Genomic DNA, 26,560 nt, shown 5'->3' on the forward strand with positions numbered 1-26,560 from the left:
TTTTTTATTTGTAAAGTAATAAACATGTCTATACTTACCTACTGTGTGCAATGGTTTTGCCCCGAGCAGCGTGGATCCTTCTCTTCTCAGGTCCCCTGCAGGCTCTCTTGGCTCTTCCTGTTGGGTGCCCCCATAGCAAGCTATGGAAGCACCTGCTGCTCCATATTTCCATTCACACACTGAGCCGTGGCTTGGCCCTGCCCCCCTCTCTCCTCATTGGTTGACTAGCTGTAATTGACAGCAGTGGGAGCCAATGGTTCCCACTTGCTGTCTCGGCCAATGAGGAGGCAGAGACCTTGGACAGCCGAGGCTCTCATTCACATCAGTGGATCACGATGAGGCTCAGGTAAATGTTGAGGGGACTGGGGGCACTGCTGCACACAGAAGGTTTTTTACCTTCATACATAGAATTCATGAAGGTAAAAAAGCCTTCAGCCTTTACAACCGCTTTAAACTGATTGTAAAACAACCCATTCAGTTCAAAATAGAAATGAAAGGCAAAACATATCAAGTCTGATCATGGGAGAAAAGCAGGCTGTGTTTCCAGCACAGCTAGAGAACCGACCATGCTGCCTAGTGTAGTCAATTTTTTTAATAGGAAAGCAGGATTGGCAGGAACACCAGGGATTTGACACAAAGGAAGCAATACAAAGAGAACAGGATACTTTCATACAGTAAATGGTACAGCACGCACATATCAGGAATATAAAATGTTAGGTTTACATACTCTTTTAAAGTGATTCTAAAGGCTTTTTTTTTTTTTTAATAACAAACATGTCTATACTTGCATGCTGTGTGTAGTGGTTTTGCACAGAGCAGCCCGGATCCTCCTCCTTCTCGGGTCCCCCGCTAGCGCTCCAGGTCCGTCCCTTCTGTCAGGTTCCCCCACAGCAAGCAACTTGCTATGGGGGCACCTGCTGCTCCGTGTGTCCATTCACATATGGAACCATCAGCCTTTAGAACCACTTTAAAGATGAATTCCAAGTGTGGCAATGTTCACAGCTTAGACCAGTCTAAGTATGTATGTACCATACCTGGGGGATCCCCATAGATCCCACATGTATGGTATCTCTACCAGGTCCTGTGCCGAGCTGCTGCTTTATAAACACAGGAAGCTGTTCGCTTGGTGGGGATACCATTCAAGGAATGCTTTGCAGGATCTCAATTAATGAAGGTGTTCTCTGATTGGATGAGGTGGAGAGGCAAGCAGGTTGATGTGACAGTCTCCACCACCAGTTTTATCCCCTATAGGACAAAGTACCTGTTGTGCTTTGTTCAATGTGTTTTCCAACCATAGTTGTGCGGTCCAACCTGCTCCTACTGCCGATCCGACAACCGTTCTGAAATAGACTGCTGATTTATAGCTGCAGCTTGTCTCGGCTGCGAAAACTTTCCCATGACACGCAACACCAGAAAGCACTTAGCAACATGGACGAAGTACTACATGTATTTTGTTCCATTGGGGTCAGAACTGTATCAAAAATTGTAATGATAGATATTCTTTGAAAATAGGGTGTGCAGCGCTATACAAATAAAACACACTATCTAAAGTATGGCAAAATATGACAGAAATGGAAAAGTCCTATAAACTGAATGTTAAACAGTCCAAGGTGGTAAAATATCAGTCCAAAAGGTATACTCCAGTGATGGAGTATAAATAACTTCAATCCAAATGGGTATATTCCAGCATCCTAACATGAAGGTGTAGAAAAATTGCCCACTCACCGGAAGTGCAATTTAATGTGCACATAGAAATTCCATGAAGCCGGAGGTCCCATGAAGGAATAGCTTGATGATAAAGGTGCCCTCTGGTGGTAGATGGGGTGACGGCTGCCAGAGAAGTTGATCTGGACCAATATCCCAAATTGTCCTGCCTGGGTGGACTCCTAGAATGCTGGGCTGAGATGTGGAGGCTCAGTGCCAGGTGATAGAGATGAAAACGCTCATGGTGTAGTATTATAAAAAGTATTTAATGAGTATATATCATTATGATAAAACAGTAAAACGTACAGGGTTAGAGTACCAGTATAGGTATAGTGTAAACGAGCTCTTTAAATGCACTGACCAGTGAATACAAATGATGGCCACCGGACCTCCTGATCCGGTGGCGTAACGTCAAGGCGTGCAGAGGCTCCTCCTAGACGCGCTTCGTGTAATAACACGTCTCCTGTAGGGGTGATGCCATGCATGCCTGACGTCTCCTTACTGCTATTTATAAGCTAAAATTGCGCCAAAAAGTGTCCTGGCGCCGTTCTGCCGTTTTTCGGCCTATTGCGCATGCGCGGGCGCCATTTTGCCGGCTATTTGGCCTCATGCGCATGCGCGGGCGCCATGTTATCGGTGATATTGAAAACGTCTAAAAATGGTCGGCGCGCGGTACACTGCGCATGCGCGAGAGTTCCGGCGGCCATTTTATTGGTTTGAAAGCATGCTGCCGACATTCAACTGCGCATGCGCGAGCCGAACGATCGCAGCTAATGCCAATAGAACAGTCTAGGTGGTATCATACTGAGCTGATGGCCAGTATATATCACACCTAGCAAATGGACAATGACTGTGGTGGTGGATACGAACGGTACCAATATAAAAATATGGAAGTATATAAAAAATATGAAAGTATAAAAAATATGCATATAGAGATGTGCATATAAAAAAGGGGGGGAAAGCCTATGCTTTAATTAAAAAAGTGGTCGCCATTTTATTAGGGATATGAGATAAACCCGGGCAATTAGCAGGCATGAGGTCTCCCCACACTTAAATAGACAGATATATGGATGGAAAGACTATATCCTGCTGAAGATCAATAGATACTTAGCGTATTGTTTTAAAAGATATTGGCTTAATAAAAATATATAATATAATCCCCAGTAATAATAATAATGTATTGAATAGTTATAATACTCAATGAATCATATAAACAATCATATAAAAAATATAAAAAATATATATCACACATAATAATAGTAAATGGATATTACCATAATCAAATTCTTTAAATGCTGAATAAATCATGTAGACATAATGACCTAAAAGAGTATTGTTATGATCACATAGTAAAACACTAGATGAATCATGTAGACATCCATCTAGTATGCATCCCTTTCGCCCAGATTGGGTCGTTACTACATATGTGCGTGCAGTGTGTCAGAAAAAAGACCTTTCTCATAGTGCAGGGTATATACAATATGCCAGATCAGCTATTATCTATATAACAGTTGATGTCCACTTCAACATTATGTCCTAAAGGGACCATGGATTTCATTTCGAAAATCCATTTAGTTTCTAGACGTGAGACTTGTCTTGATTTATTAATGCCACGCCAGTGATGTTGTGCAATATCAATCCCCATAAATTTAAGGGAAGAGGGATCTTTATGATGAAATTCCCTATAATGTTTTGAAAGTGAGTGCTCGCGGAACCCTCTTTTAATATTATATACATGGTCGCGGAATCGGTCACGCAGCCTTCTGGTCGTCCTGCCAATATACTGTTTCCGGCAAGGACATTCCAGAAGATATACCGCGTACCGGGTGTTACAAGAAATAAAGTTGGAGATGGTATAATTTTTGCCTGTTGTAGTCGAGGTGAATGATTCCACTTTCTTTTTTGACATTCTACTATGTTGACAGATCTGACACTTTCTGCACGGAAAAAAACCTTTCAGGTTACTAAATAAGCTCGGACGAGGTGGGGGGTTAGTTATGTTGGGTGCAATCGTATTGCGTAAAGATGGTACTCTCCTGAAAACAACTTCTGGATTGGTAGGTAAGGCCCCAGCAAGGATGGGATCCGCTCTGAGCACTTCCCAATTTTTCTTCATTATATAGCGTATAGTTTTATGTTGAATAGAGTATGGAGTAATGAACGGGCAGAACATACTCTTTTTTAAGGTAGGTGGTCCTGAGAGCATGTCCTGTCTGTTCATGCGGGCAACATTATCAATCTCTGCATCTAAAGTGTCTGCCGTATAGCCCTTATCCAGAAACCTCTGCCTTAAAATTTGTGCTTTGTTTTGATAAGTATCAATTTCAGTGCAGTTACGCCTAATTCTCATAAATTGGCTCCTAGGAATACCTGTCAGCCAGCGTGGATGGTGGCAGCTGTCAGTAGGGATGTATCCATTCCTATCCGATGGTTTAAAGTACGCTTCAGTGATACAGTAACCTCCCTTGTTAATAATGGAAATGTCTAGGAAATTAACTCTGTCTGTACTGTATTCGTAAGTGAGATGGATATTCAAATTATTGTTGTTCATCGTGCCAAAGAAGTTTACCAGGGCAGTTTCTTCTCCCTGCCATAATAGGAGAATATCGTCTATATACCTCTTATAGAAGAGCAATTCTGGCCATTCCATGGAATAGATGTTATCTTCCTCCCACCTGGCCATAAACAGGTTGGCCAGGCTAGGGGCAAACTTGGCCCCCATTGCGACGCCTCTGGTTTGTAGATAAAAAGTATTATTAAACCAGAAGTAGTTTTTTTTCATTGCAAAATTTAATAGGTCAAGAATGAATGTTTTATGGGTTATAGAGATATTCTCTGCTAGACCCAGGTAGTAATCTGCTGCCATCATACCGTCATTATGATTGATGTTACTATATAACGAAGTTACGTCAGCGGTAACAAGAAATGTTATAAGATCGGGGTCCCAATTAAGTGTACTTATTTCGTTTAATATCTGTTTGGTATCTTTGACGTAAGATGGGGTGGATGAAACCAAAGGTTGTAGAAAGTAGTCGATGTACTCACCAACTTTAGAACATAGCGAGCCAATTCCGCTGATTATTGGTCTACCCGGAGGATGTATGGGGTCTTTATGTACTTTAGGGAGGTAGTAAAAAACTGGAAGTCTTGGTGCCTTAGGGCATAAATAATCTCTTTCTTTATTATTAATGACATGATGGTCAAATCCCAGTTTAATTAGGCTCTTCAGAGACTTTTTGTATGCGATGAGCGGATTTTTTGGGAGTGTGGTGTAAGTGTCCTTGTCCCCAAGGATTTTTAAGGCCTCAGTGATATAATCTGTTTTCTTTAAAACCACTACGCCTCCCCCTTTGTCAGCGGGCCGAATAACGAGATCTTTGTTATTTAGTAGAGATTTGAGGCCTATATCAAGATCCTTAGGGTTGCGTGGTTGTTTTATTCTGATCGCTTCAACATCCTTGATAACTAGTTCCCTGAAAATATTGATGTATGATTGTTTGTATGGTGGGGGGTTAAATAGAGATGCGTTTCTGAGATTGGAATGATGGGAGTTGTTAGTTGGATTATTGGATCCTATGGGCTTATTCATAAAGTGTCTTTTGATTGACAATTTCCTTGTGAACTTGTGAATGTCCACATAGGTTTGAAACTTGTTAAGTTTCGATTTAGGTGCATACTTTAAGCCTTTGTCTAAAACCTTAAGTTCCTGTGTTGTTAAAACTGTACCACTTAGGTTGTATATGCCCTTACCCGTTATGTTCTCCTTTTCTTTGGGTCTGTTAACCCTCTTTCCTCCTCTACATCCTCTGTACTTGCACTTCTTTTTCTTGTGCATCCCCCTCCTAAAAAATGTGGACGTGGTTGTGAATCTGTATTATAATTGTTATTTTGATGGTTGTAATTATTTGGATGATGATTATGGTCCTTATTGTGGTTGTTATAATTCCCATGATTGTGAGTATTGGAATAAGTTACTCTTCTCTGTGGGGAGTGATAAGATTGTCCATTATGATGGGAGCTAGGATGTCGAGGGCCTTGAGTTTTCCTAGGTGTGCTGTGGTAGTAATTTTGATTCCTAGGTGTACTATGGTGGTAATTTTGATTCCCTGGTTGTCTGTATTGTTGTTGATGGGAAAATTTATTGTTATTATGATTACGTTGCTGTTGGTGAGGAGAATTGTAATTGTGGCGTGGTTTCTTAGATTGAACTGGGTGCCATCTCATATCTCTCGAGCCAATATTCTCGTCCTCCATATTATAGAGAGGTTCGAACCTATTTTGAGTGGGGACGGATGCGACATTATTGTTAGTCATGGGTCTCCTGGATGGTCTGTATGTATGATAATTATCATCCCTTGTGTGGGGAGTTCCCTGCATATTGAGTTTGTTCATGGGTGTTGAAGAAAAATTATCCTGCGGGGTATCTATTTTGGGAATTTGCCACTTGAATACTTGTTTATTCTGGTAATCACTAGTGTCCCTGGAAAATTTCTTACGTTTTTTGTTTTTCTGTGTGCGTTCTACACCTTCTAAGTGTGCTTGCAGTTTATTGGATTCTATAGTGTATTCAGGTGTGCCCTTAAAAGGTGTAAGCTGTTCTCTAATTTTGTTTATTTCATTGTCTAAATGCGTAAGTTTCTTTTTTTTCCTAATTATAAGGAATTTCAAGAGATCAAGGCCCATATTGTTGAAAAAATGGTACCACTCCTGCTCATTGTTAATGTCACCAGTTTCTGGGGGGACTTCCCACCTCAGAGATCTGGGGACCATGTTATCCTTTATATATCTCTCTAGTAATGATATATCCCATAAGGTCCTTATTTCTGAAGAGGTAATATTTTGTAAATGTAGAAATATACCACTAATATTTTCAGTATCTTTATCAACAGAAAAGGTATCCTCTGGGATATTGAGCCTTTTTTGTCTAAGCTCAAAAATGTCCATAATGAATGCAATGCTGCTCAGCTATATTGTAGTAGTATAATATAGAGTATAAATGTGTGAGATAGCGAGCGCACCAGTAAAAAGCTGCTGATGCACAAAAAGGAACCACAAAGCCTTTCTAGGAAAATGACATGAAAATAGGGTGTGCAGCGCTATACAAATAAAACACACTATCTAAAGTATGGCAAAATATGACAGAAATGGAAAAGTCCTATAAACTGAATGTTAAACAGTCCAAGGTGGTAAAATATCAGTCCAAAAGGTATACTCCAGTGATGGAGTATAAATAACTTCAATCCAAATGGGTATATTCCAGCATCCTAACATGAAGGTGTAGAAAAATTGCCCACTCACCGGAAGTGCAATTTAATGTGCACATAGAAATTCCATGAAGCCGGAGGTCCCATGAAGGAATAGCTTGATGATAAAGGTGCCCTCTGGTGGTAGATGGGGTGACGGCTGCCAGAGAAGTTGATCTGGACCAATATCCCAAATTGTCCTGCCTGGGTGGACTCCTAGAATGCTGGGCTGAGATGTGGAGGCTCAGTGCCAGGTGATAGAGATGAAAACGCTCATGGTGTAGTATTATAAAAAGTATTTAATGAGTATATATCATTATGATAAAACAGTAAAACGTACAGGGTTAGAGTACCAGTATAGGTATAGTGTAAACGAGCTCTTTAAATGCACTGACCAGTGAATACAAATGATGGCCACCGGACCTCCTGATCCGGTGGCGTAACGTCAAGGCGTGCAGAGGCTCCTCCTAGACGCGCTTCGTGTAATAACACGTCTCCTGTAGGGGTGATGCCATGCATGCCTGACGTCTCCTTACTGCTATTTATAAGCTAAAATTGCGCCAAAAAGTGTCCTGGCGCCGTTCTGCCGTTTTTCGGCCTATTGCGCATGCGCGGGCGCCATTTTGCCGGCTATTTGGCCTCATGCGCATGCGCGGGCGCCATGTTATCGGTGATATTGAAAACGTCTAAAAATGGTCGGCGCGCGGTACACTGCGCATGCGCGAGAGTTCCGGCGGCCATTTTATTGGTTTGAAAGCATGCTGCCGACATTCAACTGCGCATGCGCGAGCCGAACGATCGCAGCTAATGCCAATAGAACAGTCTAGGTGGTATCATACTGAGCTGATGGCCAGTATATATCACACCTAGCAAATGGACAATGACTGTGGTGGTGGATACGAACGGTACCAATATAAAAATATGGAAGTATATAAAAAATATGAAAGTATAAAAAATATGCATATAGAGATGTGCATATAAAAAAGGGGGGGAAAGCCTATGCTTTAATTAAAAAAGTGGTCGCCATTTTATTAGGGATATGAGATAAACCCGGGCAATTAGCAGGCATGAGGTCTCCCCACACTTAAATAGACAGATATATGGATGGAAAGACTATATCCTGCTGAAGATCAATAGATACTTAGCGTATTGTTTTAAAAGATATTGGCTTAATAAAAATATATAATATAATCCCCAGTAATAATAATAATGTATTGAATAGTTATAATACTCAATGAATCATATAAACAATCATATAAAAAATATAAAAAATATATATCACACATAATAATAGTAAATGGATATTACCATAATCAAATTCTTTAAATGCTGAATAAATCATGTAGACATAATGACCTAAAAGAGTATTGTTATGATCACATAGTAAAACACTAGATGAATCATGTAGACATCCATCTAGTATGCATCCCTTTCGCCCAGATTGGGTCGTTACTACATATGTGCGTGCAGTGTGTCAGAAAAAAGACCTTTCTCATAGTGCAGGGTATATACAATATGCCAGATCAGCTATTATCTATATAACAGTTGATGTCCACTTCAACATTATGTCCTAAAGGGACCATGGATTTCATTTCGAAAATCCATTTAGTTTCTAGACGTGAGACTTGTCTTGATTTATTAATGCCACGCCAGTGATGTTGTGCAATATCAATCCCCATAAATTTAAGGGAAGAGGGATCTTTATGATGAAATTCCCTATAATGTTTTGAAAGTGAGTGCTCGCGGAACCCTCTTTTAATATTATATACATGGTCGCGGAATCGGTCACGCAGCCTTCTGGTCGTCCTGCCAATATACTGTTTCCGGCAAGGACATTCCAGAAGATATACCGCGTACCGGGTGTTACAAGAAATAAAGTTGGAGATGGTATAATTTTTGCCTGTTGTAGTCGAGGTGAATGATTCCACTTTCTTTTTTGACATTCTACTATGTTGACAGATCTGACACTTTCTGCACGGAAAAAAACCTTTCAGGTTACTAAATAAGCTCGGACGAGGTGGGGGGTTAGTTATGTTGGGTGCAATCGTATTGCGTAAAGATGGTACTCTCCTGAAAACAACTTCTGGATTGGTAGGTAAGGCCCCAGCAAGGATGGGATCCGCTCTGAGCACTTCCCAATTTTTCTTCATTATATAGCGTATAGTTTTATGTTGAATAGAGTATGGAGTAATGAACGGGCAGAACATACTCTTTTTTAAGGTAGGTGGTCCTGAGAGCATGTCCTGTCTGTTCATGCGGGCAACATTATCAATCTCTGCATCTAAAGTGTCTGCCGTATAGCCCTTATCCAGAAACCTCTGCCTTAAAATTTGTGCTTTGTTTTGATAAGTATCAATTTCAGTGCAGTTACGCCTAATTCTCATAAATTGGCTCCTAGGAATACCTGTCAGCCAGCGTGGATGGTGGCAGCTGTCAGTAGGGATGTATCCATTCCTATCCGATGGTTTAAAGTACGCTTCAGTGATACAGTAACCTCCCTTGTTAATAATGGAAATGTCTAGGAAATTAACTCTGTCTGTACTGTATTCGTAAGTGAGATGGATATTCAAATTATTGTTGTTCATCGTGCCAAAGAAGTTTACCAGGGCAGTTTCTTCTCCCTGCCATAATAGGAGAATATCGTCTATATACCTCTTATAGAAGAGCAATTCTGGCCATTCCATGGAATAGATGTTATCTTCCTCCCACCTGGCCATAAACAGGTTGGCCAGGCTAGGGGCAAACTTGGCCCCCATTGCGACGCCTCTGGTTTGTAGATAAAAAGTATTATTAAACCAGAAGTAGTTTTTTTTCATTGCAAAATTTAATAGGTCAAGAATGAATGTTTTATGGGTTATAGAGATATTCTCTGCTAGACCCAGGTAGTAATCTGCTGCCATCATACCGTCATTATGATTGATGTTACTATATAACGAAGTTACGTCAGCGGTAACAAGAAATGTTATAAGATCGGGGTCCCAATTAAGTGTACTTATTTCGTTTAATATCTGTTTGGTATCTTTGATAGATATTCTTTGTCGCTTGTGTCACTGGTCCAGAACAAGCATTCAGCAAATGAAGTTGGATGTCCTGTTCTGCATATTTTGCTTAGTCAGTCACAAATGGTTGAAGCCATTGGATCAACATGACAGCCAGGCCACTGGTATTCTTTGGACAGGGAAGTATATGTATTTCACGAGAGATTTCTCTTAATGGGTTTTTTTGGGGGTTTTTTTTGTTAAAATATTTTCTTTTTACATTTTGCAAATTTGATCTAGAATGATTTAGAGCAGAGCACGCATAAAAGTGGCCATCTTTGTGTTCTTCTTTCATGTAATCCTCAGCTGAGCAGAGTCGGGAAGGGATGGGGGGAGAAGGATGATAATGAGGAAAGCAGAGTGACAGATGGGACTGGGTGCTGCTGGTCTTCTAAGGAGTCTACATAGTTTATCTGCAGAGTTTAGAGCATTGTATTTGATATGGATTTGCTCCCTTGTGTTTGCTGAAGTCAATCTTTTTTTGTGTTTTCAGTTTACATTTAATGATTACGAATGGAAAAGTACACCATGTTATTGTGATTAGTGGCTCATTTCTCCTTTGTACTGTACTTCTTAGAAGTGCTGTGTCCTCTTCGTCTTTTAGTTTTTGCCTTGTAGATTTAGTAGGTCATATCATTAGTCTTCAGAGACATGGGCACAGTGAGTTTTCAGCATGCAGGGTTATTTTTTTGTTTTTGCTTCTGTCTTGATGCAGAATATCGTCATCATTAAACTGCACGGGTAACTGTACTGTTGAGGACTAGTTTAGGGCCCTGTTGCCCAACCTGGGAGGATGGTGAATGGAGCCCTTTGCTACTTGTGAAGGGGCTGTAAAAGCTGTGATCTACAGCAGTACCATGAGTCCATGATTCTCTCTTAAAGCCACTCTGCATTTTGAAACTGCTTGTATAGCATGTTTCTACTGTAGCATGTCCACTGTCTCAGACCATCTTTTATAGAATGCCCATAACCTCTGACCACCTTCTGTTGCATGTCTGCAGTTTCTTGCCATCCATTGTAATATGTCCACAGTCCCAGACCATCTCTTGTAGAATGGCCATAGTCTCTGACCTTCTCCTGTTGCATATCAGCAGCCTGTAGCTATTTCTTGTAGCATGACCACAGTCTCTGGATATCTCTGATCTTTTTTTGTAGATTGTCCATAGTCTCTGACCATCTCTTATTGGAGATAATGCAGTCTCCTGATGATTTCAGGTAGCATGTCCAGAGTCTCAAGCCATCTCTTGCAGAATTCCAATAGTCTCTGATCATCTTCTCCTATTGCGTGTCGGCAGTATCTGGTCATCTTTTGTAGCATGTCCACAGTCTCAGACCATCCTTTGTAGAATGCACAGTCTTTGATCTTCTCCTGTTGCATATCTGCAGCCTCTAGCTATCTCTTGTAGCAAGTCCACAAGGACATGTTACAAGAGAATGTGGACATGCTACAAGAAATAGTTACAGGAGGCAGATATGCATCATCTCTGATCATCTTTTCTAGAATGCCTATAGTCTCTGACCTTCTTCTGTTGCAGATATGCAGTCTGATGATTTCTGGTAGCATATCCACAGTCTCTTAACATCTCTTTTAGAATGCCCATAGTTTCTGACCTTCTTCTGGATATCTGATGCCTCTAGCCATCTCTGGTTTCATGTCCACAGTTTCAAACCATCTCTTGTAAAATACCCATAGTCTGACCTTGTCTTATTGCATGTCTGCAGTATCTGGTGATCTTTTGTAGCATGTCAACAGCCCCAACCATCTCTAGTAGAATTCCCGTACTCAAGAGAGCCTTCTTGCAGAATTCCAATAGTCTCTGATCATCTTCTCCTATTGCATGTCTGCAGTATCTGGTGATCTTTTGTAGCATGTCAACAGCCCCAACCATCTCTTGTAGAATGCCCTTACTCAAGAGAGCCTGCTATTCCTGCATGTCTGGAGTTTCTGGCGGTCTCTGGTAGCATATCCACAGTCTCAGATCATCTTTTATATGAAACCCATAGTCTCTGACCTTCTTCTATCACGTCTCCAGTCTCAGACCATTTCTTCTAGAATGCCCGAAGTCTTTGATCATTGCTCAGTTTTTTGTTTTTTTTTAATCCTTTTGGTTGACCAACATGCCATATATTCAATAGAAGAGTTTGCCTAATGAAATATTGTAAGTGTGTGTGTGTGCGCGCGCGTGCCTGTGTGTTTTTCAGACTTCAGTCAAGTCCAACACAGTTCTTTATTTTGAACGTTGACCATCCACATGTTGATACAGCCAACCACTGAAATTGCATCATTGTCTACAAATTGTGCAGTCTATGTTCAGACATAATTAGTTACATAATGCATGACAGATAAGCATGTATATCCCTCTGTAATGGTCTACAAGTCTTGCTTTCCAGACAGGTAAACTCACCACTGTGGCTTTGTAACGTTGTGATTTTTCCATATAAATTATTTACTTTTTTCCTGCCTGAGCTTTATTTTAAAATTGGTAAACCTAATTTTACAAATATAATATTTATGTGATGATACTGTGACGGAGCTGTTATGTTTTAGTTTCTATTTAACTTTAGGTTTTTACTTTGCGTACATGGTTATATTTATAGTTAGTCATGTTATAGTTATCTAAATATTTCACCTTGAGATAACATTTTTTGTACATTTACTAAAAAAATATTAACAGCAGGTCATCTACTGTCTACATCTGAAGTATCCACATCTCATAATGCCGTTTTAATTTCAGAGAGTCTAAAAGCCTTTTTGTAAGTTAGTGTCACTAAACCCACATCTTTAAAAACTATCAAGAAATGGTTTCTTACTTGCTGTTCATACTCACTCATTCACTATGGGATTTGTTTTCTGTATTCTGGAAAGAACCTGGTTGATCCTGCTGTTCTCTGTCTCACCCTTCTGTCCATGTCCCCAATGCAGTTGGGGTTTTTGTAGAGCAGTGTTGGCAGCTGATGCACATGCTCAATTTTCAGTGAGTTTCTATGCTGAGCCTTTCCATCTTATCACATCTGAGCATCCCATGTGACTCATGTGGGCGTATACACACTAGGAAAATGACAGCCCACTCCCTCCCTCCTTCTCCATGCCCAATAACCAACTAAACATGATGAGGTGGGATATTACATCTTGATTGATGGAAGCTTCACCTCCCTGTTATTCTAAGACACAGGCTGGAGGGACGTGACACAGACTGTGACTGGCAGAAACCCACTTGCGGTATTTTAGTAGTGAAAAGCATGCATCATGTTTCGGCTGTCAGCGGGATTCCCACTGACAGCTGAATGTAAAACAAAGAATTGCCGGCAATTAAAAAATAATTTAAAAAACAGCGTGGGGTCTCCCTCCCATCCATACCAAGCCCTTTGGGTCTGGTATGGATTTTGAGGGGAAGCCCCACACCAAAAGTAAAAAAAAAATGGCATGGGGTTCCCCCCCAAAATCCATACGAGATGCTTATCCGAGCATGCAGCCTGGCAGGACAGGAAACGGGGAGGGGAGAAGGTGAGCAAGCACCACTTTCCCCCTGAACCATACCAGGCTACATGCTCTCAACATGGGGGGGTGCTTTGGGGTAGGGGGAGCTCATCCCCCCCCCCCCCTCCAAAGCCCCTTGTCCCCATGTTGAGGACAAGGGCCTCTTCTTCACAACCCTGGGCTGTGGTTGTGGGGTTCTGCAGGTGGGGAGCTTATTGGAATCTGGAAGCCCCCCCACGTGAATGAGTATGGGGTACATGGTACTGCTACCAATTCACAAACAAAAAAGCTGTAGTGTGAAAAAAGACAGGAGTCATTCTTTGACAAGTCCTTTCATAAAAGAATGTTCCCTGAAGTAGATCCAATGTCGATCACGATATCCGCTGCCGCTCCAGGGAAAAAAAAAAATCCACTACCGGTCCTAGCCTCCGGCTGTCTGTTCAGAAGCTGGTTTGACAGTTCTTAAATATGTAAGGGGTGAGGCCACCGGGGCATGCTGGTCACTGATGTCACACAGGGGCGTGGTCACATATGTGATGGCCCTGCCCCTTACTTATTTAAGAACTAAAAACCAGCTTCTGAGCAGACGGCCAGGGTCATTAGTGGAGCCTTTTTTTTTTTTTTTTTCGGAGCGGCTGTGGCGGACATCGTGATTTTTGTACCCCATACTCATTCACATGGGGGGGAGGGGCCGGGATCTGGAGGCTAAAAGGGGGCTTCCAGATTCTGATAAGACCCTGCCCACAGACCACCCACAACCACAGCCCAAGGTTGTGGGGAAGAGGCCTTTGTCCCCATCAACATGTGGACAAGGTGCTTTGGGGGCATGTGGCAACCCCCCATGTTGAGGGCCCAAAGGGCTTGGTATGGATGAGAGGGGGACCCCACACTGTTTTTTTTAAATTATTTTTTAATTGCCTGCAATTCTTTCTTTTACGTTCAGTTGTCAATGGGAATCCCGGTGACAGCTGAAACATGATGCATGCTTTTCACTACTAAAATTCCACATTACTTGATAAAATCATGCGGTATTTTATTAGCCTTTTTTTAGTGGATTCAAATTGTGTTGTGTCTTTTTTTGTTTTTTGGTTTTTTTAAATGCCTTGCAGTATCCTACCGCATACTCTGCTTAGTGAATTGTGCCCTGGATATGGACCAGTCAAAAAACTCTTCTAAACGCAAACGCGTTTTCAAGTGTTTGGTGTTTGAAACACTGGTAAAATCTACTCCTGAACACAATTTTGCTGCGTTCAAAAAAACAACTGTAAACTCAAATTCCTCTAAACAACTGTAAACGACGATGTGTACATGGACACCGGAAAACATTAGGGAGAGTTCAGGAGCTGCTGAAAAAACAAACGCAGAAAAGCTCCTGAATATCAGTTTATCAGCTGCAGTGTACATGAACCCTAAAAAGTTTAAGCTGCAATTTAATAAATGTTTAACTAAATGTCTGCATTTGGGTTTGATACCACTTTAAAGCAGATCTTCACTCAAAAAGTGAAGTGCTTCTCTCACTTTCACTCCTTCCCCCAGCTCATAACCAAGCTTGCAGGTTTTTTTTGAGGGCTAGGTGAGCAAGGAACATTTTTTTTTTTTTTTTTTGGTCGATACCCACTCCCATTTTTTTCAATCCTCACCTACTTACCTCTTTTTAATCCTCTCCAGTCTGATCACGTGATCCTGTAGCCCTGGGAAAAGAGGGAGCAACGACAAAGGCTGGGATGTGGGAGCCTATAGGTAACGTCATAGCTCCTGGACTTCCCAACCATTGTTGAGCGATCCCTTATACAGGAGAGCTGGAGCTGCAGGATCACATAACCAGCCTGGACGAAATTAAAGAAAGGTGAATACTGTACACAGATTTTTACACAGGGTATACAGGATAGGTAGGAGGAGAGGAAGGGAATGTTTTTAAGAATGGTCAGTGTCAGACTTTTCATCTACTTTAAAGTGTTACTAAACCCCTGACCCTGCATTCACTATATCTGGTCTCCCACAGAACATGGAAATGCAGTTATTTTAGTAAATATAAACTGCTAAATACCTTTTTCTCATCAGCAGTTAGAGCAGTCTTGTGACTTATCAGTGTCCATCAGCGCACTGGTTAAAGCTTGTAGGAGCAATTTTCATTCTCCGATTGTCCTATGAGGCTGCAGGACCCCTGACCCTCTGTCTGAACAGCACTGATAGGCTCTGTGCTGGTCACATGCACTCTCCCAAGAAAAAAAAAACACTCTAGCAATACATACCAAACTGAGCATGTGCAGCTGGCCCCCAAGGCTCTCTTCTATCAACAGATGGATTGGGGACTGTGGAGGATCAGAGAAGACCGGGTCAAACAGCCTTTTTACATAATGCAAAGGATTAACCCCTTAGGTTCCACAATGAGTATAACAAGCATGCTTTACTGCATATACAGACTGATTTTACTGCTGTGGGTTTAATAACCCTTGAAATACTCTAGAAATCCACTTAGCCACATAATCCGCTGTGCCTTTTGTGGCTTCTCAAATATCATCCATCCTTGGTTGACTTTTGACCGCTTTTGGCTAGTTGTGAACCAATGTCAGGTTCATTTTTATTTATCCCTATTAAGAATTTTATTTATTTTTTATCCCTATTAAGAATGATGGAGACACTAGGTTTGGTCACTGATATTTGTTATAATCCAAATGGAAGTGTTTGTTGTATATGCCTCTCTTTTCTGATTACAATAACAGGGTTTCAGGAATGCAGATGTTATCAGTTTCATTGACACTATTTCTTGTCTTTTTTTGTTTTTTTACAGCCTCCGCAGAAAAAGAAGCCATTAAGAGCAGATATACAAAAGTCATGGATGCCTACGGCCTGTTGGGAGTTCTGCGGCTAAATCTTGGTAAGATTTTCTGAATGGCCATCTTAAAGGGCTGGTTCACCTTTACCAAAAATCTGCCTATGCAGATAAGGGGTGCCTGTAGATAAAAACTATCCATGCAGCTTTGACCAGAGTTAACCGCCTGCCCTCCATAAGATTTTACCCCCTTCCAGACCAGGCCATTTTTTTTTTGCTAAGTTGCACTGCGCTACTTTAACTGGAAACTGTGTGATCATGCAATGCTGTACCCAAATTAAATGTAAAATGTTTTTTACACAAATAGAGCTGTCTTTTGGTGGTGTTTGATCACTTCTAGGTTTTTTATTTTTTGCGATAGTAACAAAAAAAGACCAACAATTTTGGAAAAAAAACATTAGTTTGTGTAAAAGTTATAGTGTCTAAAAACTAGGGGATATATACTGGAATTTTTATTTACTTTATACTACTAATGGCGGTGATCAGCGACTTATAACAGGATTGCAATAGTGTGGCGGGCAATCTGACACGAACTGATGCTGGGGAGAACTGACTGTCACTGACATCATCAGTGAGAAAACAGTGATCAGTGCTAATATGCACTGTCACTGTACTAATGACACTGGGTAGGAAAGGATTAACATCTAGGGCAATCGAGGGGTTAACTGTGTGCCTAAGTATGTGTAATATGTGGTGCTTTTTCTAAGGATCTTCTTGTTTTTATTCTCTGCTTAGCAGGGAATGAAAAAACGGCAAGAGCCCCTGTTGGTAAACAGCTGTGTATTGTTTACAATCAGAGCTGTCTTTGGTGAAATGCTGAGCCGCTCAGCGGGTCCTGGCGGTCAGTTATTGGCCAGGACCCAGCGATCAGTATGTGCTGTAATAAATTACAACACAGCCGGGCTGGCGGGCACATGTATCACATACTAGGTATGTGATCCAGCTCAGGGAGACAGCTTTGCCACCACGCTTATACGTGATTGCAGTTGGCAATCGGTTAAATAATGCCCTTGCTATAGGTGTAGGCCATTTACATACTCTGCTTCCCAAAGCCTAGCTGAAAAATCCCGGAGATTGTATCATGCTGTTCTGACTTATTGCTAGGACATTACAAAGACACTCCCAGCTGTTCCTGTTAACCCCCACCATCGTAGGAGCAAGCTCTCAAACCCCCCACATATGTGTGGTCCACTATCTCCTCTGTTGTAGCATTTCTGAACTCAAAGGTACTGGACAGGGAAGAGGCAGCACATGCAAGGGGGTGTGAATTGGCTGGGAGTGCCTTAGCAACGTCCTAGCAACAAGGCAGGATGGAATGATGCCAGTTTTCAGTCAGGCGTTAGGAGTTATAAAGAGCCCACACCTATAGCTACTTGGTCAAAGTTGCACGGTTTGTTTTTATGTACAGGCTCCCCTTACCTGCATAGCTAGTTTATTGGTAAAGGTAAACTATGCCTTTCAAGGTGGGCCTGTACTGAACACTTTAAAGCCTTTTGTAGGTATTTGTTGAACTAATACCATGTGTGTGTATATATGTATGTATGTGTGTGTATATATGTGTGTGTGTGTGTGTGTGTGTATATATGTATGTATGTGTATATATATATATATATATATATATATATATATATATATATATATATATATATAAATTATGTATATGGAATGGTAAAGAAAATGTTTGCATATGTGTCCCTTCAGGTAGTCACCGTTAAACATGTATAAAGAATTCTACCTTGACAAATTCTTCATAGGACTCACCATGGAGGGCTCACCTTCCTGAAATTTGCTGGACATAGGGGGGGCAAGTTAATTAGATTGAACGCTCCTTGAGGGTTAGAGACTATATATATCTCTATCTATATCGATCTCTCTCAATATTATATATATATATATATTTTACCAAAACATATTCGAGCTATAGTTCTATAATAGATATGCGCTGAAAGTGCACACTCAGGTTTAATTTGAGGGTATGTACATCCAAATTGGAGGAAGGGTTTAGGAATTACAGCTGTTAAGAGTAGACGTCCCCCCTTTTTCAGGGGACCAAAAGTAAACGGACAGTGGACACTCTCCAGGAGATGGGCGTATCATTGTCAAAGTCTACAATCAAGAGAAGACTTCACGAGAGCAAACACAGAGGGTTCACCACAAGGTGCAAACCATTCATAAGCCTGAAGAATAGAAAAGCCAGATTAGACTTCGCCAAAAAACATCTAAAAAAGCCAGACCTGTTCTGGAATATCACTCTTTGGACGGATGAAACGAAGATTAATCTGTACCAGAATGACAGGAAGAAGGCTTGGAACAGCTCATGATGTAAAGCACACAATGTCATCTGGAAAGCATGGTGGAGGCTGTGTAATGGCATGGGCATGCATGGCTTCCAGTGGCACCGGGTCATTGGTGTTTATTGATGATAAAGACAGAAGCAGCTGGATGAATTCTGCAGTGTTTAGAGAGATACTGTCAGCCCAGATTCAGATAAATGCAGCAAAGTTGATTGGACGGCGCTTCACAATACAGATGGACAATGATCAAGAACACACTGCAAAAGCAACCCAGGAGCTTTTGAAGGAAAAGAAGTGGAATATTCTGCAATGGCCGAGTCAATTTCCTGATCTCAACCCAACTGAGCATGCATTTCACTTGCTGAAGGCAAAACTAAAGGCCGAAAGTCCCATAAAGAACAACTGAAGACAGCTGCAGTTAGAGCCTGGCAAAGCATCACAAAGGAGGAAACCCAGTCTTTGGTCATGTCCATGGGTTCCAGACTTCAGGCAGTCATTGCCAGTAAAGGATTCTCAACAAAATATTCAAAATGAACATTATATTTATGATTATATTAATTTGTCCAATTACATTTGAGCCACTGAAAATAGAGGGACGCGTATAAAAATGGTTGCAGTTCCTAAAAATTTGTACTTGATATTTATGTTCAACCCCTTTAACTAAAGCTGAAAATCTGCACTTCAAATTAATTTGGATTGTTTCGTTTTAATTTATTTTGGTGGTATACTGAGCCAAAAGTATGAAAATTGTGTGTTTTATGTAAAGCGCTGCAAAAAATTGATGGCGCTATATAAGTAACTATAATAAATTAAAATAACATAGGGCCTTATTCTAGAGTGGTCCTTAAAGGGGAGCAGAGGACGAGGTCTTAAAGTGGAACTTCCCATTTTGGGTGGAACTCCGCTTTAAGGATTGGCATCTTTTGAGAGCAGGGGGGAGCAGGTACCCAATTTTGACATTTACCTGCCCCCACTTCCGCTGCGATCACCTAGGCGATCGGAAGCAGAAGTTGTCATTCCCCCCCCCATCTCCGTAGTCTTCTGGGACACGTGACAGGTCCAAGAAGACTACAGGGCCATTCACAAAGCGCAGCACTTCTTGTGCATGCGCAGTGGGCACCTGGCTGTGAAGTACCCAGTCCCACTTCTGCTGCGATTGCCTAGGTGATTGGAAGCAGAAGTTGTCCTCCCTCACTGTAGTATGAAATGTGACAGGTCCCAGAAGACTACAGGACCATTCACAAGGGGCAGCACTACATGCCCACACTTAAGATGCTGGCACCAGGGAGAGAGGACAGCCGGTGAAACAGCCTTGCTGTGAGAACACCACTGGGCCAAGGGACAGATGAATGTCTATTAGGAATATCAATTTATTCCAGCCTCCTCCATACAAACATCCAGTTTAAAGTACTTCGGGAATAATGCGATTCAGACACCTAGATGTGTGATGCAAAATGCAACTTCTTTATTATTCATCAGTCTTTAAGTAATGATAACACAGCATATTTCAGGCGGTTTCCATAAAGAACCAATCAGAATACAGAAAAAAGATTTCAGTAAACCACTCTATGGCGCATCATCATAAAAATTCAACAGGGTAGTAACTTCTGCAATTTCTCAAAAGAAAAAAATGTGTACGTGGATAACGGCCTTCAAATCCCACGAGAACATCTTATATGTAAAATAAACCAATTAGTAGGCACAAAGTTAGCAAACTATTAACCCTTTCAGTGTCTGTACACTTTTTGTAGCTGCTGACTTTTATTTTTTTTTAGATTTTGACTGGAGCTCCGCTTTAATATTGAGTGCAATAGGTAGTAAGCTGGAGCATGCAGACCTACTGATAATTCTGGCATTTGTAAGACTAGCAAAAGTGTGCATGTTCGGTGGACAGGACATTTATGAAAGTCTGTGTCAGTGCAGTGGCAATAGGTATATCTCAGTGCAGAGTATTATGGTGTAAATGGCAGCAAGTGAACAAGTGCGCGTCAATGCAGTGCCAGCAAGTGAATATGTGCCTGTTGAGGGAATAACTACATGTCGGTGCCATGATGGCAAGTGAAGTACACTCCAGTGCAGTGACTGCAAACAAATGTAAGTGCGAGGATGGTGCATGGATAAGTTCAACAGCAAGTGATTAATTGCATGGCGGCGCAGCGGTGGCAAATAGATAAGTGCATGTCCCTGCAGTGGTAGTGGGTAAATAAGTGCTGTGGTGAGCAAATAAATGTACATTGGGGACATTGACATGCAATGGTGAGAGCAGGGTGTTAGGAGTGGGCAGTGAGTGGAAGGAGGTGGATAGGAGTTGGGTTTGGGGAAGTCATTATACAGGAATGATGGTGAGATATGCATGGAAGATAGGCTGACCTGTCTGAATTTCCTTTTAATTCCGCTTCATCAGTGTAGATTGAGGTCTGAAATGTATGCGCAGCACAGTGGCTAAATGTTTAACACTTCCGCCTGGCAGTACTAGGGTTGTCTGTTCAAATCCCAACCATGGCACCCCCTGCCTGGAGTTTGCATGTTCTCCCTTTGCCTACGTGGGTTTCCTCCGGGTACTCCAGTTTCCTCCCACACTCCAAAGACATGCTGGTAGGTTATTTGGATCCTGTCTAAATTGTCCCTAGTATGTGTATGTATGAATGTAAGTTGGGGAGCTTAGATTGTACGCCCCTTGAGGGTTAGGGACTGATGTGAATGAACAATATATATGTACAGCGCTGTGTAAATTGACAGCGCTATAGAAGTACCTGAAATAAAAAAAATAAATGTGTCTGATTTCTGTAAGTAATTATTTGACAGCTGCTGTATTTCCAGAATAGCCGTAGCAGGGGAAAGAAAGGTCTGGTCACTCTAGGCACTAAAAAAGTTGACTTTAAATTGGACTGTTTTTACCTGCCATCTGACATCCTATTACCTAGAATGGTCATATGAATGGTTAAAGCACATCTAAACCCAAAATAAAAAATGTATTTTTTGAATAAATTCTTCAATGTTGTGGCTGTATTAGTTTTTCTTTTTTAAAGCTAAGGCAGGCCATAGATTTATGCAATTTTCCTTCCCTCCACCACTATTGTGTTCTGTTGGCAGGGAGCCTTCTCTGCCAGCAGAACGCAATGATTAATGTTCCTGGCTATAGCTGGCGGCACTAATCGTTCAGAAAAAACCCAACAGGCCGGTTGTTGTACACAAGTTGATCTATCAAACAATATAACTGGAGTGCCCATACATAATTGAGAATTCAACTGGTCCCTGCTGACAAATTTCAGTCCATGATGGACCTTTAGAATATGTTCGGCAAGTACAGAAATTGCCTGTTGATCTTTCCAGAAATGCTTTGTCCTTTGCACTACCAGTGAGATTAAAGCAGAGCTCCAGTCACAATATAAAAAATAAAAGTCAGCAGCTACTAAAACTTTAGTTGATGACTTTTAAAAAAAACGGACACTCAACTGTCATTTGTTCCAGTGGTGTCCTCAGTGCGGCTGGGTTCTCTGCCGTCCTGTCTCCCTGGCGCGGGCAACTTTAGTGTGGGCACCCGGCTGTGACAGCTTGTGGCTTCACAGCCGGTTGCCCACTGTGTATGTGCGAGTAGTGCTGCACTTTCTGAATGGCCCCACTTGTCCCAAAGGACTAGGCAATCACAGCGGAAGTGGGAGAGGGTACCTGTCAAAATTGGGTTCACAATCACTTTGAAGCAGAGCTCCACTCAAAGAGGGTTAAGGCCCTGTCCCCCGCTCCCTGTTAAAGATTTGCAGCTTTTGGTAGCGGGGGACGGGGCCTTCCACCTTTTTGGGTGGAGCTCTGTTTTTAAAGAGGTTGTAAACCCTTACCTATTCTCAGTGAAGTGACTGGCTCCGGGTGATACAAAGAGATGGAACAAATTCTCGTACATAAGTTGTACCTGTTTATCTGTTGACATTTGTCTTGTACTTCCTTGTAAAACTCGGATGTGGATTTTCACATACTCACAAAGCAGGGGGTGGGGAGCTGCAGTAACACACCTTACAAGAGCTCTGAGAGCTGACTGGAGGGAAGAGACACACGCCCCTTCACACAGCACACAGAAACAGAGCTGAAGCTGTCAATCAGCTGGAGATCCCTCCCCTGTAACCTTTTTAGCTCTTGGTGTCAGAGAAACCTGTTAAAAATGACTCATGCTGTCAGAGAAATGAGGTAGCAGGCAGAAATGACACTTAGAGCTCTGGAGAGAGGCAAGTAAGAACTATAGAAATATGTGCTTTGTTCAGATTTCATGTCTGAGGTTTACAACCACTTTAAAAGAAAGCAGAAACAACCTCATCATGCTGGTGTAAATTAATCTAATCCTATGGGCCTCAGTGGGTGCCTGGAGCCACTAATAAATCACTTCTATTCAGAGCATGTTGTAGGACAGGGTAAGATAAAGCGTAGGTCCCCTTTTTACAAAAAAAAATCTGTCTCTTATTATTAGCAGATGGTTAAAGAGACCCTGTCACCAGACTATTCATTTCAACACCAATCTTCCCATAATGATATCTTTGTATGTAGCAAATTTTAAGCATGGTATTTACAGTACTTGTAAAATGTCTTGTGTAGACATCCAAAAGCCTCGAGACTGCTGCTGGTTGTTGCATTTTCGGATATGATGTTGGCAGGCTGAGCAGTCTCGGAGCTTTCACTCAAACACTCTATAGCAGCCTTTCTCAGCCTTTTAACATAGAAGAACCCTTGAAATAACTTCAGGTCTCAGGGAAACCCTGCTAAAAATTATTCTGTCTACAGCTCATGGTACATAGCATGATGGCCATGGAGGAGACTGCTCCTACACTGGTGGTCATGGGGCAGGATCCCCCCTTACAGATCGCTATAAAGATCATTGGTGTAAGCGATTTTCTGAAGTGTAGAAATTGCTGCTTGTTCAAGGAACCACTAGCAAACTTGGGAGGAACCCTAGTTGAGAGGCTTTTCAAAAGTATTCCCCTTTGCTCTTCTTCCAGCGGCTACATAAACGGTTAGGTAGGGAGGTGAAGCTGAGGAAGGGTTGTAACAGCGCAAACACTGCAAAGTCCTGGGAAATGGTAGTATGGGGTGATCGTGGTATTAGTGGCTGCTGTATGAAGAGTGTAGGATTCCGTGTGGCACTGAGGGCAAGGTTTCCAAATAAGCTGTAGCAACCTCTGTAGATGAGAAAAGGAGAGAAGCGCCTCTAAGTGCAATAAGTCTTTTTATTCAAGTCTAAATGTAGAAACACTCACGTGTGAAGTAATCATAAGCTTAAAAACCGTGGTTAACAATAGTTAATGGTGGGGTGGTAACCCGGGTGAAGAGCCGTCATCTTACTGCGATGTGGGGAGGTCAGCTCTCGGCTGGAACAGCGTGGTGGCTGTTGGGGAAAAGCGGTGAGGCCGGCGTGCACGTCCTCCCCCAGAGCCGGATGGAATGCACGCTGGAATGCAGCAGCGCCGTGGCCTTGATGACGTCAGATCCCAGGGTGCACTGCGATGCGTTTCGGAGCATGCGCTGGCCATGGAAGGCGGAAGTGCGCTCCTTATTCAAGCAGCTGCATGCTCCGAAACGCGTTGCAGTGCACCCTGGGATCTGACGTCATCACGGCCACGCCGCTGCTGCGTTCCAGCGTGCATTCCATCCGGCTCTGAGGGAGGACGTGCACGCCGGCCGGCCTCACCGCTGTTCCCCTCCAGCCACCACGCTGTTCCAGCCTAGAGCTGACCTCCCCACATCGCAGTAAGATGACGGCTCTTCACCCGGGTTACCACCCCACCGTTAACTATTGTTAACCACGGTTTTTATGCTTATGATTACTTCACACGTGAGTGTTTCTACATTTAGACTTGAATAAAAAGATTTATTGCACTTAGAGGCGCTTCTCTTCTTTTCTCATCTACAGAGGGAGGTGAAGCTGGGCCAGCACAGTCAGTAATTAGACACTCCCAGAAGAGGAGAGGGCTGTAACATGTAAATGAGTGAAGAGGCTATACTGGGGAATTGATTCAGCTGCATAGTTACATTTTCTAGCCATTCCAAAGGCACCTTGCAGGTGAAAAAAAAAATCATAGAAAGGAAAAACTTCACACAGTAACCATTTTAAAATATTTTGAGATTTTGTGCTTTTTAACTGCAAGTTAAGTTGATGACAGGTTCTCTTTAAATAATGGATGTAATCTCTTCCAGGGGAGTCAATGTCACATTATTTGGTGGTGGTCACCGGCTGTATGTCAGTTGGAAAGATTCAGGACTCTGAAGTCTTCCGTGTCACCTCCACGGAGTTCATCTCCCTAAGGATGGATCCCGCAGATGAAGATCGGATGTCTGAGGTCCGCAAGGTGCTGAACTCTGGCAGTTTCTACTTTGCGTGGTCTGCAACAGGTGTCAGTCTGGACCTCAGCCTCAATGCCCATCGCAGCACCCAGGAGCAGAGGACAGACAACCGCTTTTTCTGGTAGGTCCATCTGTGATTTGTTTTTACTCTTTTAGCTTTAAAGGGGAATTACATGTCGGGACACAAATGTGGGAACGGCCACTGCAGGTGTGATTTGGATGGTGCATATTCCAAAGCTGACATTCATATTCTTCCCTTACCATTTGACAAGTCACTCACCTGAACAAGCATATGTATACTAGGTGTCAAAATATTTTATTTTTAATTATTTCAGGTACTTATATAGCGCCGTCAATTTATGCAGAGCTTTACATATATATTGTACATTCACATCAGTCCCTAACCCTCAAGGGGTGTACAATCTAAGGTCTCTAACTTACATTCATACATACACATACTAGGTACAATTTTTAGACAGGATCCAATTAACCTAACAGCATGTCTTTGCAGGGTGGGAGGAAACCGGAGTACCCGGAGGAAACCCACGCAGACACAGGGAGTACATGCAAACTCCAGGCAGGTGGTGCCGTGGTTGGGATTCAAACCAACGATCCTAGTTCTGCCAGGCGGAAGTGCTAACCATTTAGCCATTGTGTGAAATGCACACGCGTGTTCTGGGTCAGTGATTAAGGTTGCACCTTCAAGTGCACAACAGCATTGGCAGTTCCCGTAATGATCTTTACAGAATACCCCTTAATGATAGAGATATGAAGGATGCTATTGATCTGTATGAAAATTGCTGGGCTGCCACTGACATCAATACTTTAGGTTGCTGACCTAGACTAAGAATTCAGAAGTTAAAATCAAAGTATAACCAGATTTGAATGCTTGTCCAAGGTCAAACTACTTCAATATTGAAGTTATTGGATACGCATGATAGCCAGGAACCTTGCCTTGGCTCCTGTCTAAATTGTCCCTAGTATGTGTATGTATGACTGTGAGTTGGGGACCTTAGATTGTAGGCCCCTTGAGGGTTAGGGACTGATGTGAATGTATAATATATATGTAAAGCGCTGCGTAAATTGATGGCGCTATACAAGTACCTGTAGTAATAGCTTTTCCCGCAGCTAATTGTAGTTGCTTGCATGTAATCACTTAACAGAGTTTTTACCTGCAAGTGATCGGCCTTGGACACAGAGGGGTTTATTTACTAAAGCTGGAGAGTCCAAAATCAGACTCCCTTCTGCATAGAAACCAATCCGCTTCTAACCTCAACTTGTTCAATGAAGCTTTGGCAATGAAACCTGGAAGCTGATTGGTTTCTATGCAGAAGGGAGTCTGATTTTGGACTCTCCAGCTTTAGTAAATAAACCCCAGATTGTCTGCAACCTCGGCCCACTAGGGCAGGTAATCACTTCATGAGCGATTAGCTGGAGAAGCTATCAGCCTTCCATTGTTTTCAATTGGCCTGCCTCTTCAGTTTTGATTGGTTTAGGGCTAGATTGCTGTGCATAACCCTCACAAAGGGATACTTCCCAGCTCCCAGTCCTGGCCATGAAATCTGAGGTTTGGTTGTATGCTGAGCTCACTGGTGTGTGTCACTGCTATGTAGAATCCTCAGGGCAGGAGCATTTTTTTTTTTTTT

At 42.1% G+C, this 26,560-nt stretch overlaps 1 protein-coding gene across 6 annotated transcripts in view; it reads left to right on the plus strand.

Annotated features, from left to right (window-relative positions):
- Nucleotides 1-26,560, plus strand: part of SYNJ1 (synaptojanin 1) — a 180,846-nt gene that overhangs the window by 51,747 nt on the left and 102,539 nt on the right. For all 6 annotated transcript variants that reach the window (XM_089688925.1, XM_089688928.1, XM_089688929.1 and 3 more), the window contains exons 3-4: nucleotides 16,255-16,341; nucleotides 24,768-25,035. In XM_089688925.1, coding sequence (XP_089545051.1) covers nucleotides 16,255-16,341; nucleotides 24,768-25,035 — 355 coding nt within the window. The remainder of the gene's footprint in view (nucleotides 1-16,254; nucleotides 16,342-24,767; nucleotides 25,036-26,560) is intronic.

Source organism: Staurois parvus, unplaced genomic scaffold (genome assembly GCF_062004578.1).
Source record: "Staurois parvus isolate SC_StPar_1 unplaced genomic scaffold, SC_StPar_1.0 ptg000461l, whole genome shotgun sequence".
NCBI lineage: Eukaryota > Metazoa > Chordata > Amphibia > Anura > Ranidae > Staurois > Staurois parvus.